The sequence below is a fragment of the Trachymyrmex septentrionalis genome, unplaced genomic scaffold (genome assembly GCF_001594115.1).
Source record: "Trachymyrmex septentrionalis isolate Tsep2-gDNA-1 unplaced genomic scaffold, Tsep1.0 scaffold40, whole genome shotgun sequence".
Classification (NCBI taxonomy): Eukaryota; Metazoa; Arthropoda; class Insecta; order Hymenoptera; family Formicidae; genus Trachymyrmex; species Trachymyrmex septentrionalis.
In genome coordinates, this window is record NW_017305569.1 from 5201145 (window position 1) to 5218731 (window position 17587).

A 17587-nucleotide genomic window follows, 5' to 3' on the forward strand; every position below is an offset into this window, starting at 1 on the left:
TTATATTTTTGTTATAAGAAACATTACTTTAATTTAACTTTCTTATCATTTTCTTATTGAGTAAATATTTATTTATTGTAAGTAAATATTTGGTTAATAATATTCAAATAAATATTAAAATTTCGTATACTTTTTCTCAATATTTCATTTAAAACTTTCGATGTAGTTCTTTTGTAGATATTTAGCATCATTTCTTGTTTATTTTCTTAAGTAGAGATAAATAAAATCTACGTGAATTTTGTTAGAAGATAGTAACCAGTAATCTATCAATATATAAACAAGTTATATTAAATAATAAAATGCTGAAAAAAATTCCAGAATTGTGTGAAAATTAGAAATAAGAGATTTAATACGTATTTTTACCTCGTATTCATAGTATTTAGCGAGCTTTGTTTCCAATTCTAAATCATATCTAACTTGAAAATAACATCGTTCAACATCGTATTGTTAAATAAAAATCCGATAAATTCCTTGAATTAAATGTACAGCGTGTAATATTAAATGTATACTATAATAAGTATTATTATAGTTCGAAAATTGATAAAAGTGGTAAAGAAAATTGATATTATTTTGACAGTATCCTTCTTCAAACATAAAGTAATTAATTTTTTTAATTAACGCTGACGATTGATCTGAACCAAAACTATTTACAAACATCATTGATTCATACAAATTTACATTTGTTCTTGTCAATTTACATTTTCGAATATTTATTTTCCCATAATTATCTACAAATGATTAGCGCTATTTTGAGTATTGTTTCTTTTCACGTTAGAATAATGTTATAATTCCTGTATTCTCTATTTCTAATTCGTAATATACTAGCTGTTATTAAAGATGTACACCTATATGTGTATCGTTATTATTACTAATTTTTGCCGTTTTCGCCATTAACGCGTGCGGCCACAAAGTCGCTATCGTTAATTTCGTGCTGTTATAATTGCACGCCTTTTTTTCTCGCTTCGAATGTGCCCGGGCCCGAGCGAAGACGGAGACTGCAGACGGGCCTCGGATACGCGGTGGAGACAGAGGTGTCCGGAGGGAAAGGCACGGAATGATTCGGAGATAATATACCGATGTACTGAATTACGCGGCAGGCTACCGAATCATTTTGACCCACATCCGCAGATCATCGTCGCCTTGGGGCCAGAGATTCGATCAGGCGCCTTCTTCTCGACATTACTTTGTAGAATCTACCGTGCTGTTCATTTTCAGAACGGCGATAAATCTGCCAGGCGAATTAAAGAAGAAAAATCATGCCATATTTTTTTCATATAACTATATCGAAAATAAAGATATTCTATGTTTATATTTTATAACAGATGCATTATGTAAAGAACAAAGAATATAAATTATAACTGAAGATTTTTGGATGTAAAACATAACTGAAAATAAGTATCTGCTTTTCTACATATCTATAAGAAACTATAACACTCTTGCAGATATTTCTTTTCTTTATAAATTATTGTAAAAGAAAGATGATTTATTAATAGTTTTATCTAATAATTATCAGCTTATTACAGAATAGTACACGTATGTACACATTGCTTATAATATTATTAAATCAATATACAGTAATGTTTTCTTTTGAAATATTAAGTTATCAAATTCTTGAATATATCTAACATTTTTAACTATAAATTAAATATATATTTAATTATATATCTAAGAAATTTAATCATTAATAAGAGATTGAAAAATTATGTTAAGCAAACTTCTTGGAAATAAAATTTTATTTTCTAATTTATTCTTTAAAAAATTGTTAGGTCAAAGTTTAATCATTAAATTATTTAATTAAAGAATACGTAAACAAAAATTAAAATATATACATATATATATATACGAAAAGGTATTTTAAATTTCTTCCGTGTATCGAAATAATTGGTGGTAAGACTTAATTTATATCTGTTTTGTGTATCTAAGTAGCTTCCTTCCGTTATGTAAATATATTGTCTCAATGTACACCATAATAACATGTGATAATTCTACTGGAGCCATGAGACCTATTTTCTGATGATATTGGGTTGCAACAGTTAGTGGGAAGATAAGCTGCGCAATTTATATTCAGACTATGTTCGTGATTATAATTTGTATTTCCGACCTAAATAGTTTTCAAAGTAACAAGTAACACAAAACATGACGATGATTATTAATATCGCTGACCAGACATCAAAACTAACTACATTAATGTAATAATAAAGAAATCAAATTAAAGAAAAGCCGAGATAAAACATCCGTATCCATAATTGCATGCCTTTTACTTCACAAATCCCCCGAGATAAACTTTGTATTTGCATATCTGGTGTCTAAAAAATTCCGCTAGTATGAGCGTGGTGGATAAGAGTTTCGTATATAAACAAAGAAACGGCACCTTGCTGTGTCAGACTTTCAGTATTCTAGTTCAAGACAAAGGCAGGCAATGACCCCAATGCGAATAATCTTATTCGCAGTAATCAGCGTCAGTTCAGGACTACCAGCCAAAAGTCATCGTGGATCCCATGGCCATTCTATACCGCCTGCCCCACGATTCAATGGAGTTTTTGATCATGATCACAATCATGAGAAAATTGGTAATTAATTTGACAGATTCGCAGCTATTCAAGATTTGAAATAAAAATTGATTTTATTCGAGACCGTTTTATTCTTAATAGGCATAATGATTGAAAAGCGCTTCGTTCAATCTGTTATTTTATATTTTTTCTCTTCCAGCTAATAACATAAAATCTTGGAGTCCGAATAATATACAAAATGTTTGGGAATTGAGCGGTTTATATGAAGGTGATATAATGATTCATCCAGATAGTCCAATGAATAGTCCATGGAAAAATGGTCTTTTAGACGCTACAGCACGATGGCCCGGCGGTGTTGTGCCTTATTTTATACAAGAAGATGATTTTGGTAATTCTTCATCTTTCTTTGTATAATCGCAATAACAAAATAATATTGCTTTAAATATTTCTAATTAATATTACAGATATCATCCATTACATTTAAATTCACAAGCGATTTTGCTAACGTAAATTAATTTTTATCTTAGATTATTTGCATCGTTATCTCTTTTCAAAAGCAGAACTAGAAAGAGTCAAAAGAAACTCGTTTAAACTCAGATTAATGTTGTAAACTACGTTATTTGTGTTGCATGTGTGTATCATTAGTGATTTGTTATATACTCTTAAAAATTTAGTTTTGATTCAAAAAATTCAATTGTTTCTAAAAATCATTAACATTTATAGATCGCGATCAAATCAAATTGATAAAAGAAGCTATGCAGGAGTATCATGAAAGAACTTGCTTGCGTTTTCGACCTTACAAAGATACCGATGACGATTACGTGACAATACAAGCGAAAGATTCAGGGTGCTGGTCCCTGGTGGGTCGGCACGGTCACGGACAAGTGTTGAATCTACAGAATCCAGGATGCATTCATCATGGTGTTGTCGTGCACGAGCTCATGCATGCCTTAGGCTTTTACCATCAGCAGAGCGCCGCGAACCGAGACGAATGGATCACCATACATTGGGAGAACATCAAATTGGGTACGCACAATTAATAATGTTGACAATGTGTTTGTGCTGTAATTAATTTATATTGATTTCTTATTTCTTCAATTATAAGATCATATATTTCTTAATAACTATGATAATTTTTCATGTATGTTTAAAATGGTCTTTGAAACTATTTATTGAACAATACTTGAACACTTCATATCCGAGTCAAAACGGTGTCAACTGAGATATTCTTAGGATGGATTGTATAACGCATGACTTTTGTACAACGTATGAATAAAATTTTAATGAACTTTTGCAGGTAAGGAGCATAACTTCAACAAATATGACAATCGCACTGTCACCGATTATGGTATCGGCTATGATTACAAGAGTGTCATGCACTACAGCTCCCACGCGTTCTCCAAGAATGGAGAACCTACTATTACGCCGAAGGTAATAATCGTGCGGCATTCACAATATTCCTATTGATTTCGGTTTGCTCTCAACGTTTATGTCTACGCTTTTTCGTAGAAAGAGAAGGTGCAACTTGGTCAGCGAGACGGACTTAGTAAAAAGGATGTGGCCAAGGTGCAAGCAATGTATAAAGAACAATGTGACGATCGAAACGGTAACCGTTCTTCCGAATCTTTTAAAGAGATTTCTATGGAATGGCTATTCGATTAAATTCATATTTTTAAATAATCGGATTCTGGTATAATAAAGTATGGATATATTAGCGCGCGCGCGCGCGCGCGCACACACACACACACACACACAAAATACATTTTTATAGTTTTAAATTAAAATACATTTATTATTTTATCAATGAATTTATAAAAATATCACATATACTTTATATCTTAAGTACAATTAAATGTAATTATCAGTCTGTTCAAAAATAAAGTATTATTTTGCGACATTATAAGATTTATCAAGCAACAATAGCACTGAAAATTGGTCCCTAACAATCTGCTTATATTCCATCCTAAGGCACTAAACCGATAAGGTTTTTTTTAATTGTAATACGTTAATTGTTTCAATTCATTTACAGCTTCCTCTGCTGCCTAAAATAATATTTATTACGTCTTATAAAAAATATTGCGTAAAAATATGTACTGCATTTGTGATTAACTTACGTGACGGACGTGTTCATCTTCATCCTCGATTAAACCTTCCATGGCATCTCTTAATGACTTGTTCCAGGTCTGTTGTAATGCTCTACAGCAAAATCTACCCAGCAATCTGATCATAGTACATGTCCTTGCTCGTAAAATAGTTTGTCGATGATTGAGAAGCTTATTGAGCTGCTCCACCGAAGCTCCTTCAAGAAACTTCATGTAAATTCGTAATAAAAATTATGACGTAACATAGATCACATAAAATAATTTATAACCGGCTCACCGGGTGTTTTTGTACGCAGCACGACTTGTTCCACAAGTTCGGCATTTTCAGGCTGAGATCGTAGAACGTTATTTAAAATAGCAACAAGATCTGCAACGACTCTTGCTTTTCTTTTTTCCAAAGTTAGTAATTGCTGTAAAAGTGACATTCCACTCACGATGTAAATAGCGTCGCAAAATTGCATGAGAAATTGATTCTCGATATAAACCAATCTACAAAGAACTAGTATCGCGCATTCGATTGCTTGAAGCTCATCGGCGGATAAAGAAGATGCTGACCTCGTTCCCATGATCACTGTATTTGTCGCATTCAATTCATTATCGGAACGTTCCGACATTAATAGTTTTATGGCATAAACGAGATTTGGTACTACTCTCACATCCAAATAAACTTGTTCAATCTTCTTGAGATTCTCTTTACTAACTGATACGGTAAATGGCAATGATAATAAACAAGTTACATATTCGACAACTCTACAACCAGCTGCTGAATTTCTTAAAGGAGAAACGAACACCGAGACGCAATTTTGTTGCAATAATGAGTCAATCTCACCCTCCATAACTTCTTCCATTGATCTTTGTAAAAATGCAATCCATTCTTCGTTTTCAATTGGTCTTTCTACTGCCCTTGGGTCCCAATCTGGCAATCTCGTGTGTTTTTCAGTCAATTTTCTCTCACCAAATTCCTGTTCATAATCAATGCTCAAGTAGCTTTTGCAATCACCATCACCATGTACAATTTGATCTATGTGTGAAGATTTTTCGATTTGTTGTCCTACATTGATTCCATCACCTTGAGCATTGGTATGATACGTTTCCTTATTCAACTGTCGTACAGAATAATTATAATCCATTTGTGTTTGAACAGGTTTTGAGTAGTCATCTTGCATTGAAAAATTGTGCTGCATGTCTATGTTATGTGAATAGTCACTCTGACATAGAGCGTGATCTGCAGCTAAAAGATCACTTTTCAGAGACGCCCTAAGACTGAGATTTCCTAAGAGTACATCAATACTAGCGCTGGAATCAGTGCCACTTGGTTCACTGCGACGCAATGCTTGACAGTGATTTATCATATGATGACAATAAGCAGGAGGCATCAGATAACCCGGTTGTGAAATACATGTTCGTTGTCGATACTCATAATGTCTTCTCTCTTGCTCTTGTAATTTTTTCATTGCTTTCTTCACAACTCTACATAAAAAATGTTAGTTATTGTGTATATACATATACTTTAAGGTGGCATTCTATTGTAACGGATAAATCGAATATTCTTTTTGCATTTTTTGCAAGTATATGTTATAGAAAATGTGTGCAAAAGGATTTACTCCAATCCACAAAACTTACAGAGTTACTGCGGCAGGAAAGGATAGATTAACAAGCGGGAAAGACGACAGTATAGTCTCAGCAGATATATCGACAAAGATTCGAGTGACGTTATTTTAGAAAGAATAGGGTCTTTCAAAATATAAAGAATCAACCATGCCCTTAAGATGTTTAGAAGCAGAATAATAATAAATCTTTAAATTTATCAATCTGAACTTTGCTCCAAAACACATTCAGATCAAAAATTGTAAAAATTACCACTTTCTTAGTAGTAATAATATTTAATAAAAGCCTTTGCTATTCTCCTAATGAGTGTTATGGAAGCCATTATTAGACAGCAAGCGAAGATATACGTCCACTCACAAACAATATTTGTATCAGCTGTTCGGAGCGACATTCGAATGAGTTCGCTAAGCAAACAAGATTCAATCACAGGGAGGAAACAATAGCTCAGTAGGACAAGGAGAGTCCCGTCTATGGTCCTGGATTAATTGATTAATAATAAGTGAAAATTTTCTCAGTGTAAACTGCATGTAAAATTTTGAACATGTTTTCCTCAATATTGTATTTTTCAAACTGGCTTCCATGATATCTTAAAATCGATTTGACCAAGTGAGCCCAACTTGTGCGTACATTTTCAACGCATGTGGCTATTGTCCCTGATTACATTATCATGATTACATTAAAATATTATTTATTTTTCTTTTACTTTTACAATCCTTCAAAGAAATAAAAAATTTGCAAACTTCGAAACTTAATTTTTAAAGTGGTTTTTTTAATTTTCAATATTTTTCTTTTATTCTGGTACCTATTATAGATATAAAGACATACTAATTAACAATCATTTTGAATTTTTTGTTTTAATCGAGCAGAACTAGTCCAGTCATGGATGCCATGAGCAAAGGTTTTTTTTCATCGATCACTTTAAAGCGGTTCACTGATGACTAATTTTCACTTTTTATATAAAAATTCTTACATATTGTTTAGAGAAAAACCTGATATCAATGACTTTTATAGGTTCTTCATAAAAAATTCCACAAAAAAAAAAATAATACCTATGTGTAATATAGTAGAATACCCCCTTAAAAGAATAATTAAAATTAACACTGTACTTGGATTGATTTGCAGCACGCATCACTAAACTTTGTAATTGTTGCTGCTTTGCTCTTGCTTGACTCGCAGATAGCGGATTTGTAAACGGAGTAGGTACGGTGCCATCTACTATCACAATTCGGTCCTTGACAAACAGATGTTGGAGAAGAGCGGGCCAAGTTAATCGTTGAGAAGGATCTTTCTGAAGCAAACCCTGAAATTGAAATAGTAATGACTTACTTATTATATTATAATAACAAACTATTGTATAATATTCACAAATGACACAATGTCTTTTCGCAAATCAGTAAACATCTCTATGTGATAAAAGTATAGATAAATGTGTATATGCAATAGCGTTAATATATACAACAAATACCACAATAAATATTTGTACCTGTAAAAAGCTTTTGCAAATTGGAGAAATGAAGTCTGGCCACTTTATTTCTTCAAATCTAATCAACTTAATCAGATGCAAAATCGAGTAAGTTTGAAATGGAGGAGAACCTACTATCAATTCATAAACTATACAACCTAAAGACCTGAAAATACAATTAATTATAAGATATATTTCCTACATGAATAAATCATAAATAGATATTTAAAATATTTATGTGGCTTTATGTACACTTACCATAAATCAGCATTATGATCATAAGGGTATTCTTCTACAAGTTCTGGAGCCATGTACAATGGTGTACCTTTTATTGAAGTAAGCACATGAGTACCAGTGCTCATACTACGAGCAAATCCAAAGTCACATAGTTTAGTTATACCATTTGCTTCCAGGAGAACATTTTGTGGTTTCAAATCTCTAATAATATCAATACAATTATTATAATTTAATATTATAAGCCATTCTTCGTCTATAATTAGATACAAACCTGTGCATTACCCGATTTGAATGTAAATAATAAAGCGCAGATACTAAATCACAAGCTATTACTTGTGCTCTTTCCTCAGACAATCTACCTTCCTTGGTCAATATGTCATTCAATACCTTGTCTACATATTCTGTTACAACCACGATCTAAATCAGATATTTTACAGACTCTCTAAAATATATTTTACTTATTAAACATAATTTTTTTCAAATTCGACATACTTCATTTTCTGTTTCAAATGAATCTAGCATTTGTACGATATTTGGATGTTGCAGATAACGTTGAATCTCGCATTCTTGACGCAAACTCTTGAGCTCCGTAGGTGATCTGCCACACTGCAAAATATATCAAGATATTAGTCATGAAGAAGGACAAGTTATTTATAAATCTTACTTGTTTTCAAATAGCAATATACCTTTCTTATCATTTTAACAGCTACAAGTTCACCATCTACACGTTTTCTAGCTTTATACACTTGTCCAAAAGATCCCTCGCCAATGGGCTTCAAAATCTCATACTTTTTCATTTTGGAACTTTCATATTTCATCATTTTGTTGATGTACTGATAATGTAAAGCAAGTGTTTTTTATTCTTATATTATATACTGTTAACTGTACTGCACTAGAACTTTCTTTCGCCAAATATCAAACATACATTTATCTTACTTTAAGTTCCAAAAGTATACACTAGTTCAGCCACAGAAACAAACCTAAAAATATCGAAAAATGCGCTTTTTATTTTGATATTGCGTGCGCATGCGAACAAAACAAACTCCACGACGCGTTGACATGTGTCAAATATAAATAACTAAAACGTTAATTATATTATACGCGTATAATGAAAGTGAGAATCAAAGAGAATTGATGAGAACAAAATGAAATGAAAACGAGCTGTTTAATTTGCGAAATGCTATAGTAGAATGTAATGTACTTCGTATCTTGAAAATATTTTCTGTGTACATACCAAAGAGAAACCTGAGAGCGGCCACATCTCACATTCAGGCCTTTCTTGTGACACACAGTGACGCAGAACGGTTACTCTTGAAACTTAAAAGCTCTCGTATACTAACGGCACCAACATCATTTTTATAAAACAATGTGAACTACATATCACGTTATCAATACTGTTGATAAAGTCGTAATGTTGAAAAATTGATGTGGTGCGAATCCGTGCTAAATTGAAAATTGATATAAAGCGAATCCTGTTCACATTCAAAAATTGCGGTTGTAAATGATAATATGCATATATATCCAGAAAGCACAAAGTCGTCTAAAAAAATGATTAAATTGTTATAAAGATATCTTTGAAAGAATGTGATGAAAGAAAATATAAGCTGGTATTTATAGTCGATTCTTATTATTACTACCAACGAGATATTATTAAAGACTGTCAACTTGGGCAAATTTTCGGTGGTATAAAAAGGGCTCCAAGGGTCCGGAGGTAATTGAAGAATGCTGACATTATCGATAATTGACATAAATTTGTTATTATTAACATAAATATTTGGCTCATACATTATTAAATTCATGATTTTTTATTACATAAATATTCCATAAGTAAATATGCATACTTGTAAAGCTATAATATCCTATATATTGCAGAAAAATTACAATTTTTTTCTCTGCAGTTATCATCTCTGTTGATAATCAAACTTTGTTGATAATCAAACGATAACACTGAAATTATAATTTAAAAAAAAATCGAGTATTATTGAGTTTTAAATGCATAAATATGTCTACTAAACTAATAAATCATAAAATTAGTACAATATTATCAGTTTTTAATTCTTAATTACTTACAATATGTCTTTAATAGTATCTCGTCGGTGTTATTACGAAGTAGTGTTGATAATTTTGTTTTTCTTCCAATAATTTCGAAAAATTATAGAAATCCTAGTTTTAAAAAGTATGTAGCTCAATAGCCTTACAAATTATATATTTTTAATTGATGCATTTTTACAATTTAACAAAAATGTTACGTCTAATTTATTGTTATTTAAATCTCTATTTATAAATTTTTGTAATATTTTCATGCAATACTCTAAGTTCTTTAATTTTTTTAAAATCAATGCCATACCTACAACTAAAAAACATTATTGAATATGAGAAGGATAATATGTGAAAACTATAGTTATTTAACACATTTTCCCTCTCTGTTGCTGTAGAGCCTTCTTGAGACTCCAACGTATTGTAATCAGCAGCATTGCTGTGTCGCTTGATAAAAAAAATTTTTTATAAACAGAATTAAAAATACATTACACATAAATATAACACATATCATAAATCCCTCATACCTATATATGATTCATTTTATAAAAAAATATTTTTCAATAAGACACACTTCTTTATAATCATCCCATAATCTCTATTACCGTAACAAATTAATTATACGCTGTTAATTGTACAGTGTTAATTTAACGAGAATAAAAAATAGAATCTTCATGGAATATAATCCTTTTTATGCACGCCATAATTTTTATAACTTTTCTTTACGATAAAACGTACTTGTTTCTAAACAAACTAAATTACCATGATATGACGAAGATAACATCAATTAATATAATATTAATAATAAATGAAAATTTAAGATAAAAAAAATGTTACTTTCTGATGTATATAGGATTTTAGAAGGATATTTCTCACAATGTTAATATGCAATATAAAATATATTATTTAAATTTAATTCCATGAGGAACAAAACCTGTTGCAATAAAAGTTACACCAGTGATATGACTAATCGATCAAGGTTTCTCACTGGCAATTGTTATAACTCTATTAATTCTTTTTTAAACAATGGTACCCCAATTCAATCTACTTACAAAGGTGTCTCGTACGTGTTATTCACCATTCGATCTGTGAAAAGAATTCTAATACATTAACTGCGATATACTCTGAATCAGTTTTAATGTAATTATTGTAGTTCACGCTGACGATAAAACATCAATTCACGCTTGTAATTCGCTCGAGAAAGATGCAGCTGAAAGCTCAATGTCTTCGTGGCTTGTTCTCTCTAGCATTGGTGCTTTTATTGGGTAACTGGTTTGTTACGAACATTAACGCATATCCAGTGCAGTTTATTAATCCTTGGATAATAAGACCGCTACAAATGTTACCTAAAATAGTGAAAACAAGGAAGTCTACTCATAGCCCATTTATTAGCTACAAACGTGAGTAAAAAAATGAAACTTATTCTCTGATTGTGCCTGAAAATGTGTAGACAAAAATACTGTGGATATCTATATCAAAATAACTAAAGATATTCAAAGACTAGAAAGTTTGCGGATTATCGTTTTTATCTATTGCTAATGTACAAATAAGAAAAAATATCTTTTATTAAGTTAAACTATTAATTAAGTTATTAAGTATTTATTAAGTTAAATTATTAATGTATACGATATCCCAAAGATAATATTCTATTTTTTAACTTAATTAATTAACTCTTTGCATCCACGAGGAGATTTTCAGAATCTCACCTTTTTTTCACTCAGATTTTAATTATTTTGATGAATTTCTTGATATTAAGATATTAACTGGGCTTCTTGTTTTCGTAGAGTTCTTAGAACATGGACCAGTGTTTAAAAAATAAGCAAATATAAAGTCTTATTTGTATAGTTACTATAACTAAACAAATATTTAAAATTTAGACTAAAAAACGCATATATTTTATACCGAACTGTTATCAATATCGAAACAGCAACGGGAATTTAGATACTCATTTAGGACATTCTAAAGTGTCATTCAGAATTTTTTTTAGATGTTTTCGTTACATTTTTTTAAATTAAAAATTGACAATCTGAAAAATATGAAAAAAGACACTGACCGATATTCTTGTTGATTCTTATTTCAAGACTGTCTTAAGTAATGTCTTAAGACGTTAATGCGATCCTTTGATTAGTTCGTAACACCTTAAGACTATACTCAAGACGTACACTGAGAAAAAAATATAGTCAATTTTAATAAATATTTAGTTCAATACTGCCAACTAAACATTTACTTACAGTAAATAAATATTTGTTCAGTAAAAAAAATGATTGTTAAATCAAATTAACATTTCTTATATCAAATAAATATATCTTGACTATATTTTTTTTCAGTGTACAGTCTTGAATATAAGAATCGACTATGAATATCGGTCACTAATAAGAATAATTACCCTATTTATATTTACATAGTTGATTTATGGTCTCAATATAATAATCCTGAAGAAGGAGTACAACGAGAAGGAGATATACGTCGGAAATCAAGAAAAACCATTACAACGGAGAAAACTTTACTATGGCCTAATGGTATCGTCAACTATTACGTTCATTCATCCATAGGTGAGTCGTTTCTGCAAATCTAAGTCAAAATAGTAGTCTACATGCAACTAAAACAAGTTTACAAATAAAGTTTACGTATTCCAATAAAAATCAAATATTACTATATAATATTTAAAGCTTATTTATCAGATCTAAATATTTAAACATTTATTATCTGTTCCAGTTAATGAGCCGCTAAAATTCATTATGCTGGAGACTGCATTACAAATGATAATGTCGAAGACATGCATTAAATTCATCCGTATTGATGACTATGCAGAGCTTTCAACAAAAAGTAATTGGGTCAATATCACAGGTCACGATGCGGGTTGCTACTCTGATATAGGATGTAACGCTTACGGGCCAAGTATTCTAAATCTAAACGTGAAGGATTGTTTTCACATAGTTGGACACTCAATACATGAGCTATTGCACATTTTAGGTGTATATCATGAGCATATGAGACCAGATCGCGACAAATACATCAACATAATATGGGAAAACATGAGAAAGGGTAATCAATACAGTATGTAAATTAATACTAAACTAAAGGGGACTAATAAATGATTCTTACAGGAGATGAATTCAACTTCGAGCTATTAAATAATAGTATCGTGACTAATTATGGATTACCATATGATTACGATAGTATAATGCACTATTCTATGACGGCGTTTTCTACTAATCGGTCACTTCCTACAATAATACCTAAGGTAATATCAATTTTCGAATACAATATAAAAAATATTGTAAAAATTAAAAATTTTTAATACTTATATTTTATTCTTAATATTGAATATGTAATTGTATTAATTGAATCAATAATAAAATTCTTTTTTTATAGAATTTTTATGTGGAGGTTGGTCAAAGAAATCACTTATCATATTATGATATACAAAAATTGCAAATTGCTTATAACTGCAGCAGTACTGTCAGTACTAATAAATTAAAAAAGAAACATTTGAACAAACCTAAGAAACAGAAGAAACTTCCTAAGCACTTCCTGCATAAAAAATTTCAAGATACAACAGTCGTTAAAACAAAAACAAATAACAAATGCAATTATAATAAATAATTCGATGTCAAACAAATTACTCATTAATATTATCATTAATATTAATTAATGATTTAGAAAAGTCAATGGATAGATTTAATCAAATAATTTTCTCTATTACTAAACTATTAATATATACTCTATTCAATCCAATTATTATCCTATGCCCCTTACTCTAATATATCTATATATAAATTTTCATTTGTATTTGTATAAGAATCAAATAATAAAATCTATAGAATAAATACAATTTTTAAGTTAAAAATGAGTTTCATTCAAGCTAATAAAAAAAATATATATATACATTTCACAAAGCAAATTCTAATAATGTAAGATTCGTATTATCATATTAATTATAATTATGGCTTCAAATACATAAATCATTAAATAAGTTTCATTTTTCTCGTGATTTTCATAATTAGTTCACAGTATTAGTGCGCTAGTATTCTTTACTTTTGTCTTTTCGCGCACGTTTATGATCATTATGTTTTGAATATCTCTCTGATGATTTATCACGATCTCCAGATATATGTTTCTTTTTATGATATTTATCTTTGTGTTTGTCTTTGCTTCGATATTTGTCTTTTTTATGCGACTTCCGTTCTCTCGAATGTGATGAAATTTCTATATTTCTATGTTCATGCTTGTGCTTTCTGTCTGTTTCATCCGAGTATCTTTTTTGTCTATCTTCTCCTCTTGATCGATGATAATTTCTTTCTTCTGAATGCTCTCTTTTTTTCTTGTGGTGATGATCATTTCTTTCTCTAGAATTATATTCATTATTGTTGCGGGAAGAATGAAATACTTTGTATAAACGTTCAGTTCTATCTTGTATTTGTTCATAGTTCAAATCATCTGTTTCGGTGTTGCGAATATCTGTTACATGTTCAGAATTACTTTGTTCAGAGACATAATCTACAAATATTTCCATTTGTTGATTAATCACTTCTCTGAGAATTTCAATATAAGATCTCTTGTTTGTATGAACGCCTTTATGTTTTACTCGACGTCTTTTCAAGTTCCGCTCTTGTATTAACAACTCCAAAAATGACAATTCTTTATCTTCTTTTTCTTGTGGCTCCCTAGAAAAACAATTTACAACATTCATAAACTTAATATAAGAGTACATAATATATATTTATACACTAGCACAGACATTACATATATTAATTATAAATATTAATTTAAATTTAAAAAACTCAGAAATTATTAATATTTGCAATGTCTTCTCCAATGTCTGGTTTTGCAGTATTAGCGATGACATAGTCATATAGTGCTTTCCTTTCGTCACTGGTGAAATCTGTGACAATCCTATCAGATGTACGCGGTACTAACCGCTCACCCATACCTATTATCAGTGTTAAGAATTTATTTTTTTCATAGTTGTAACAATACAATCATAAGAGATAAAACAATAAAAGTTTCTCTATTTTAAAGTAAAAGTTGTACAGTTATTTTTCAATTATATTACTAAATAGAAAAATTATATGAACAATTATTAGATTACAAATATCTTTGCAATATTGTGGTTATAAAATATTAAATAAAGGATATGTAAAAGGATATATTGATTCTGCGCCACAAGTATAACAATCATAATTTGCTGGAAAAAATTTCATTGTCATTTAAAAAGCATACAAATGCGTACAATCGCTATGTTTTTACTAACCAGTTTGTATTGTTGAATTTTGTTCTTTGGCATTCCTGAGAACTTGTTCTTGAAGTTGCTCATCTACAACAAACATTTCATGAAGGTATAAGAAGTTAATATAATTCCAGTAGGTTTAAAATGCTCATTATAGACAAGTTTCTTACCAAACTTTATACAGAATGGTGAATCCTCTGGTAGAGTTGGTTCTGATAATGGGACATCTAGCTTTCCGTAACCTTCAGCTTTCCATTGACAAGAGACAAGATGATCATTGAGAGAGGCTTCTGTTAACCGGTGAGACGGATCATACGGACATGTGAAATATTCCTTGTCCTATATAAATGCAATAGTTAAAAGTAATATAGCCAAAAAAAAGATATCCAGATTACTTACCACGTCTGTTACGCTCTCCATATTCCAACCTAACGTTCCAACGATATTGGCAATTTCTTCGTTAATTGTATCAGTAAAGTTCTTCAGTTTTTCTAATTGTTGCTCACGAGAGCCATTTATATTCTTTAACATGTTGATTTCAATTCTGTCTCCCATGGGAATTTAAATGAACAATCAAATCATCGTATAAAGTTAGGATTGTCGGAAGGTAATTATTTTTTTTATAATTATTTAGTTTAATATTTTCTTAATAATTATAGTTTTTTTTTGCTCTTCACTAAGTAATAAACTTTCATGTGCCTTCAATCCGTCCTTTCAAATTATATGGCACAAAAGTAAATTTTGATAATTATGTTATGCACATCGAATTAAGGTTAGATACGCTTACTAACACTCGTACGCAAGCATGAAGAAAGACGCACACATTTGTCGTTCGTTATCAAACGGATAGAGACATCTATTGGTGACTACATGAACTAACATGCTCTAAATTTTGATTGGTCACACCGTGATTTTAGAATGTCTGCGTTCAGCAGAGCCGGTTGTGTATTTTCAAATAAGATGAAAATTACAAAAGTGAGCAAATTCATTAGAGTATTCGTAATTTAATTGGTCAATACCTAGTAATCTTTGCTCACTTTTGTAATTTTCACTTCCTTTCAAAATCCACAATCGACCCTCAGAACACAACAGTTTTGCAACCGTTTTATGATTCTTTGCTAAGATAGGACCATTTCTCTTGATCTAAAAGCATAACCCAATCAGCGTGAAGAAAACTTCCAACAGTTGCAAAATAAACGTTCTGCTGAACGCAGCTAATGACTGTTTAGCAGAAAAGCAGCTAAGGCTAGAATCAGACTATGCATTAAAAATTGAGATTAAAGATTAAAGATTGTAATTTCACCAATAAGGACAAAGAAGCTTTGGTTCCTTTTGTTCTGATTGGTCAAACTTTCAATCTTTCAATCTTCAATTTTATTCTTCAATGCGTAGTCTCTGATTTTGGCCTTAAATCCGGATCTACAATAGATGTTTTAAGCCTCAAGCCATAAGAAATTAACCAATTGTAGTCGAATGCGAGAAGAATAATTGATTGCGGATTTTTTATGGCTTAAAGCTTAAAAATCTATCGCCTATTGCAGATCCGGGTTAAAAGAACAAATTTAAAGCTGCATTTTTCATGCTGACGCTCGACGCTCGATTCGAGCGTCAAAACAGGTCATGTGATCTGTTTTGATGCTGAAAATGAGCGTCAAGCGTCAGTATAAAAAAGCAGCCTAGAGTGAGTGTGATCATTGAAGTGAACTGCACGCTGCACGCGCCAATTTGACATTTCAAAATATTCCACTTTTCTTATAGATTATATACGTAATTTTTTACCTATCCATCCGAATCTATGTAGGAAACATCGAATAAAATGCAGCTGATCACAGCTTGCTAAGAAACACATAGGAAGCATGTTTGATTGTTACTTATATTTCAAAGTATTCTTGATTTCAAGATCGCGCGCGCAGATCGGCCGGTCGGCCGCCATGACAGTTTCATCTTTGACCGGAGTTGTATCAATTCTGGATCGTTCCGTAAGTAATCGCGAATTTCGACCGTCAAAAATACACGATGTGCGCGAATTTGTGTCGGAAATGTTGGGGAATGTCGATCAAAGCAACGAGTTATCGTCAGAAGTTATTGGTTAATCCGCGGACTCTCGTGATAAGAGTTTTGTCGATTGTTTGACGTTGTCAAACGCGTAAGAATTGTGATCAACGTATAGTTTCAGTAAGCACGGATTCTGACGGTACTTTAGATTGCGAAAATCACTTATCTATTCTTTCGAGAGATTTGAAGCGAGATATGATTTTTCTTTGAATATAACTTGTTGAATAATTAAGTCAGTAGTAATGATATATATAGTATTACGTACGCCTGTTGTACCTAACGGGAAATTTACTGTTAAATATATAATATCATAGAATAATGTGCATTAATGTATTGTATTATATGA

General features: G+C 30.8%; 4 protein-coding genes across 7 annotated transcripts; 2 read left to right on the forward strand and 2 right to left on the reverse strand.

Moving 5' to 3' along the window:
- Nucleotides 1-2419: 2419 nt before the first annotated feature.
- On the forward strand, nt 2420-4257 carry LOC108750971 (seminal metalloprotease 1). Its single transcript, XM_018490853.1, has 5 exons — nt 2420-2570; nt 2710-2898; nt 3234-3536; nt 3808-3941; nt 4020-4257. The coding sequence occupies exons 1-5, from the start codon at nt 2420-2422 to the stop codon at nt 4170-4172; spliced, it is 930 nt and encodes a 309-aa protein (XP_018346355.1). The 3' UTR covers nt 4173-4257.
- A 123-nt stretch (nt 4258-4380) lies between these two features.
- On the reverse strand, nt 4381-9255 carry LOC108751122 (serine/threonine-protein kinase fused). Of its 4 annotated transcripts, none has more exons than XM_018491140.1 (10): nt 9165-9255; nt 8606-8752; nt 8412-8525; nt 8191-8336; nt 7941-8120; nt 7704-7848; nt 7327-7520; nt 4890-6082; nt 4625-4809; nt 4381-4552 (listed from the first exon to the last, which is right to left on the reverse strand). In XM_018491140.1, the coding sequence occupies exons 2-10, from the start codon at nt 8738-8740 to the stop codon at nt 4502-4504; spliced, it is 2343 nt and encodes a 780-aa protein (XP_018346642.1). In that variant the 5' UTR covers nt 8741-8752; nt 9165-9255; the 3' UTR covers nt 4381-4501. The 4 variants fall into 4 exon arrangements, with proteins under 4 accessions (XP_018346642.1, XP_018346640.1, XP_018346641.1 ...); XM_018491138.1 differs by having other exon boundaries at nt 8606-8899; nt 9165-9185; XM_018491139.1 differs by having other exon boundaries at nt 8606-8899; nt 9154-9170.
- Nucleotides 9256-11093: 1838 nt separating this feature from the next.
- Nucleotides 11094-13635, forward strand: LOC108750972 (zinc metalloproteinase nas-7-like). Its single transcript, XM_018490855.1, has 7 exons — nt 11094-11356; nt 12362-12508; nt 12672-12854; nt 12930-13001; nt 13064-13200; nt 13332-13522; nt 13620-13635. Exons 1-7 carry the CDS (start codon nt 11161-11163, stop codon nt 13633-13635), a joined length of 942 nt encoding a protein of 313 aa, XP_018346357.1. The 5' UTR covers nt 11094-11160.
- Nucleotides 13636-13863: 228 nt separating this feature from the next.
- Nucleotides 13864-15963, reverse strand: LOC108751123 (U11/U12 small nuclear ribonucleoprotein 48 kDa protein-like). Its single transcript, XM_018491142.1, has 5 exons — nt 15586-15963; nt 15357-15525; nt 15211-15273; nt 14745-14889; nt 13864-14623 (listed from the first exon to the last, which is right to left on the reverse strand). Exons 1-5 carry the CDS (start codon nt 15739-15741, stop codon nt 13981-13983), a joined length of 1176 nt encoding a protein of 391 aa, XP_018346644.1. The 5' UTR covers nt 15742-15963; the 3' UTR covers nt 13864-13980.
- Between the last annotated feature and the right edge of the window lie 1624 nt (nt 15964-17587).

Bases quoted from the DNA above. Each gene is read 5' to 3' on its own strand.
- LOC108750971 (XM_018490853.1), top strand. From the start codon at position 2,420: ATGACCCCAATGCGAATAATCTTATTCGCAGTAATCAGCGTCAGTTCA. The intron at 2,571-2,709 runs GTAATTAATTTG...TTTCTCTTCCAG, and splicing joins TCACAATCATGAGAAAATTG to CTAATAACATAAAATCTTGG. The intron at 2,899-3,233 runs GTAATTCTTCAT...TAACATTTATAG, and splicing joins TATACAAGAAGATGATTTTG to ATCGCGATCAAATCAAATTG.
- LOC108751122 (XM_018491140.1), bottom strand. From the start codon at position 8,740: ATGATGAAATATGAAAGTTCCAAAATGAAAAAGTATGAGATTTTGAAG. The intron at 7,849-7,940 runs GTAAGTGTACAT...TTGTATTTTCAG, and splicing joins GATCATAATGCTGATTTATG to GTCTTTAGGTTGTATAGTTT. The intron at 4,553-4,624 runs GTAAGTTAATCA...ATATTATTTTAG, and splicing joins AAGATGAACACGTCCGTCAC to GCAGCAGAGGAAGCTGTAAA.
- LOC108750972 (XM_018490855.1), top strand. From the start codon at position 11,161: ATGCAGCTGAAAGCTCAATGTCTTCGTGGCTTGTTCTCTCTAGCATTG. The intron at 13,002-13,063 runs GTAATCAATACA...TGATTCTTACAG, and splicing joins ATGGGAAAACATGAGAAAGG to GAGATGAATTCAACTTCGAG. The intron at 13,201-13,331 runs GTAATATCAATT...CTTTTTTTATAG, and splicing joins TTCCTACAATAATACCTAAG to AATTTTTATGTGGAGGTTGG.
- LOC108751123 (XM_018491142.1), bottom strand. From the start codon at position 15,741: ATGGGAGACAGAATTGAAATCAACATGTTAAAGAATATAAATGGCTCT. The intron at 15,526-15,585 runs GTAAGTAATCTG...GCATTTATATAG, and splicing joins TGGAGAGCGTAACAGACGTG to GACAAGGAATATTTCACATG. The intron at 14,624-14,744 runs CTGAGTTTTTTA...TTGTTTTTCTAG, and splicing joins ATTGCAAATATTAATAATTT to GGAGCCACAAGAAAAAGAAG.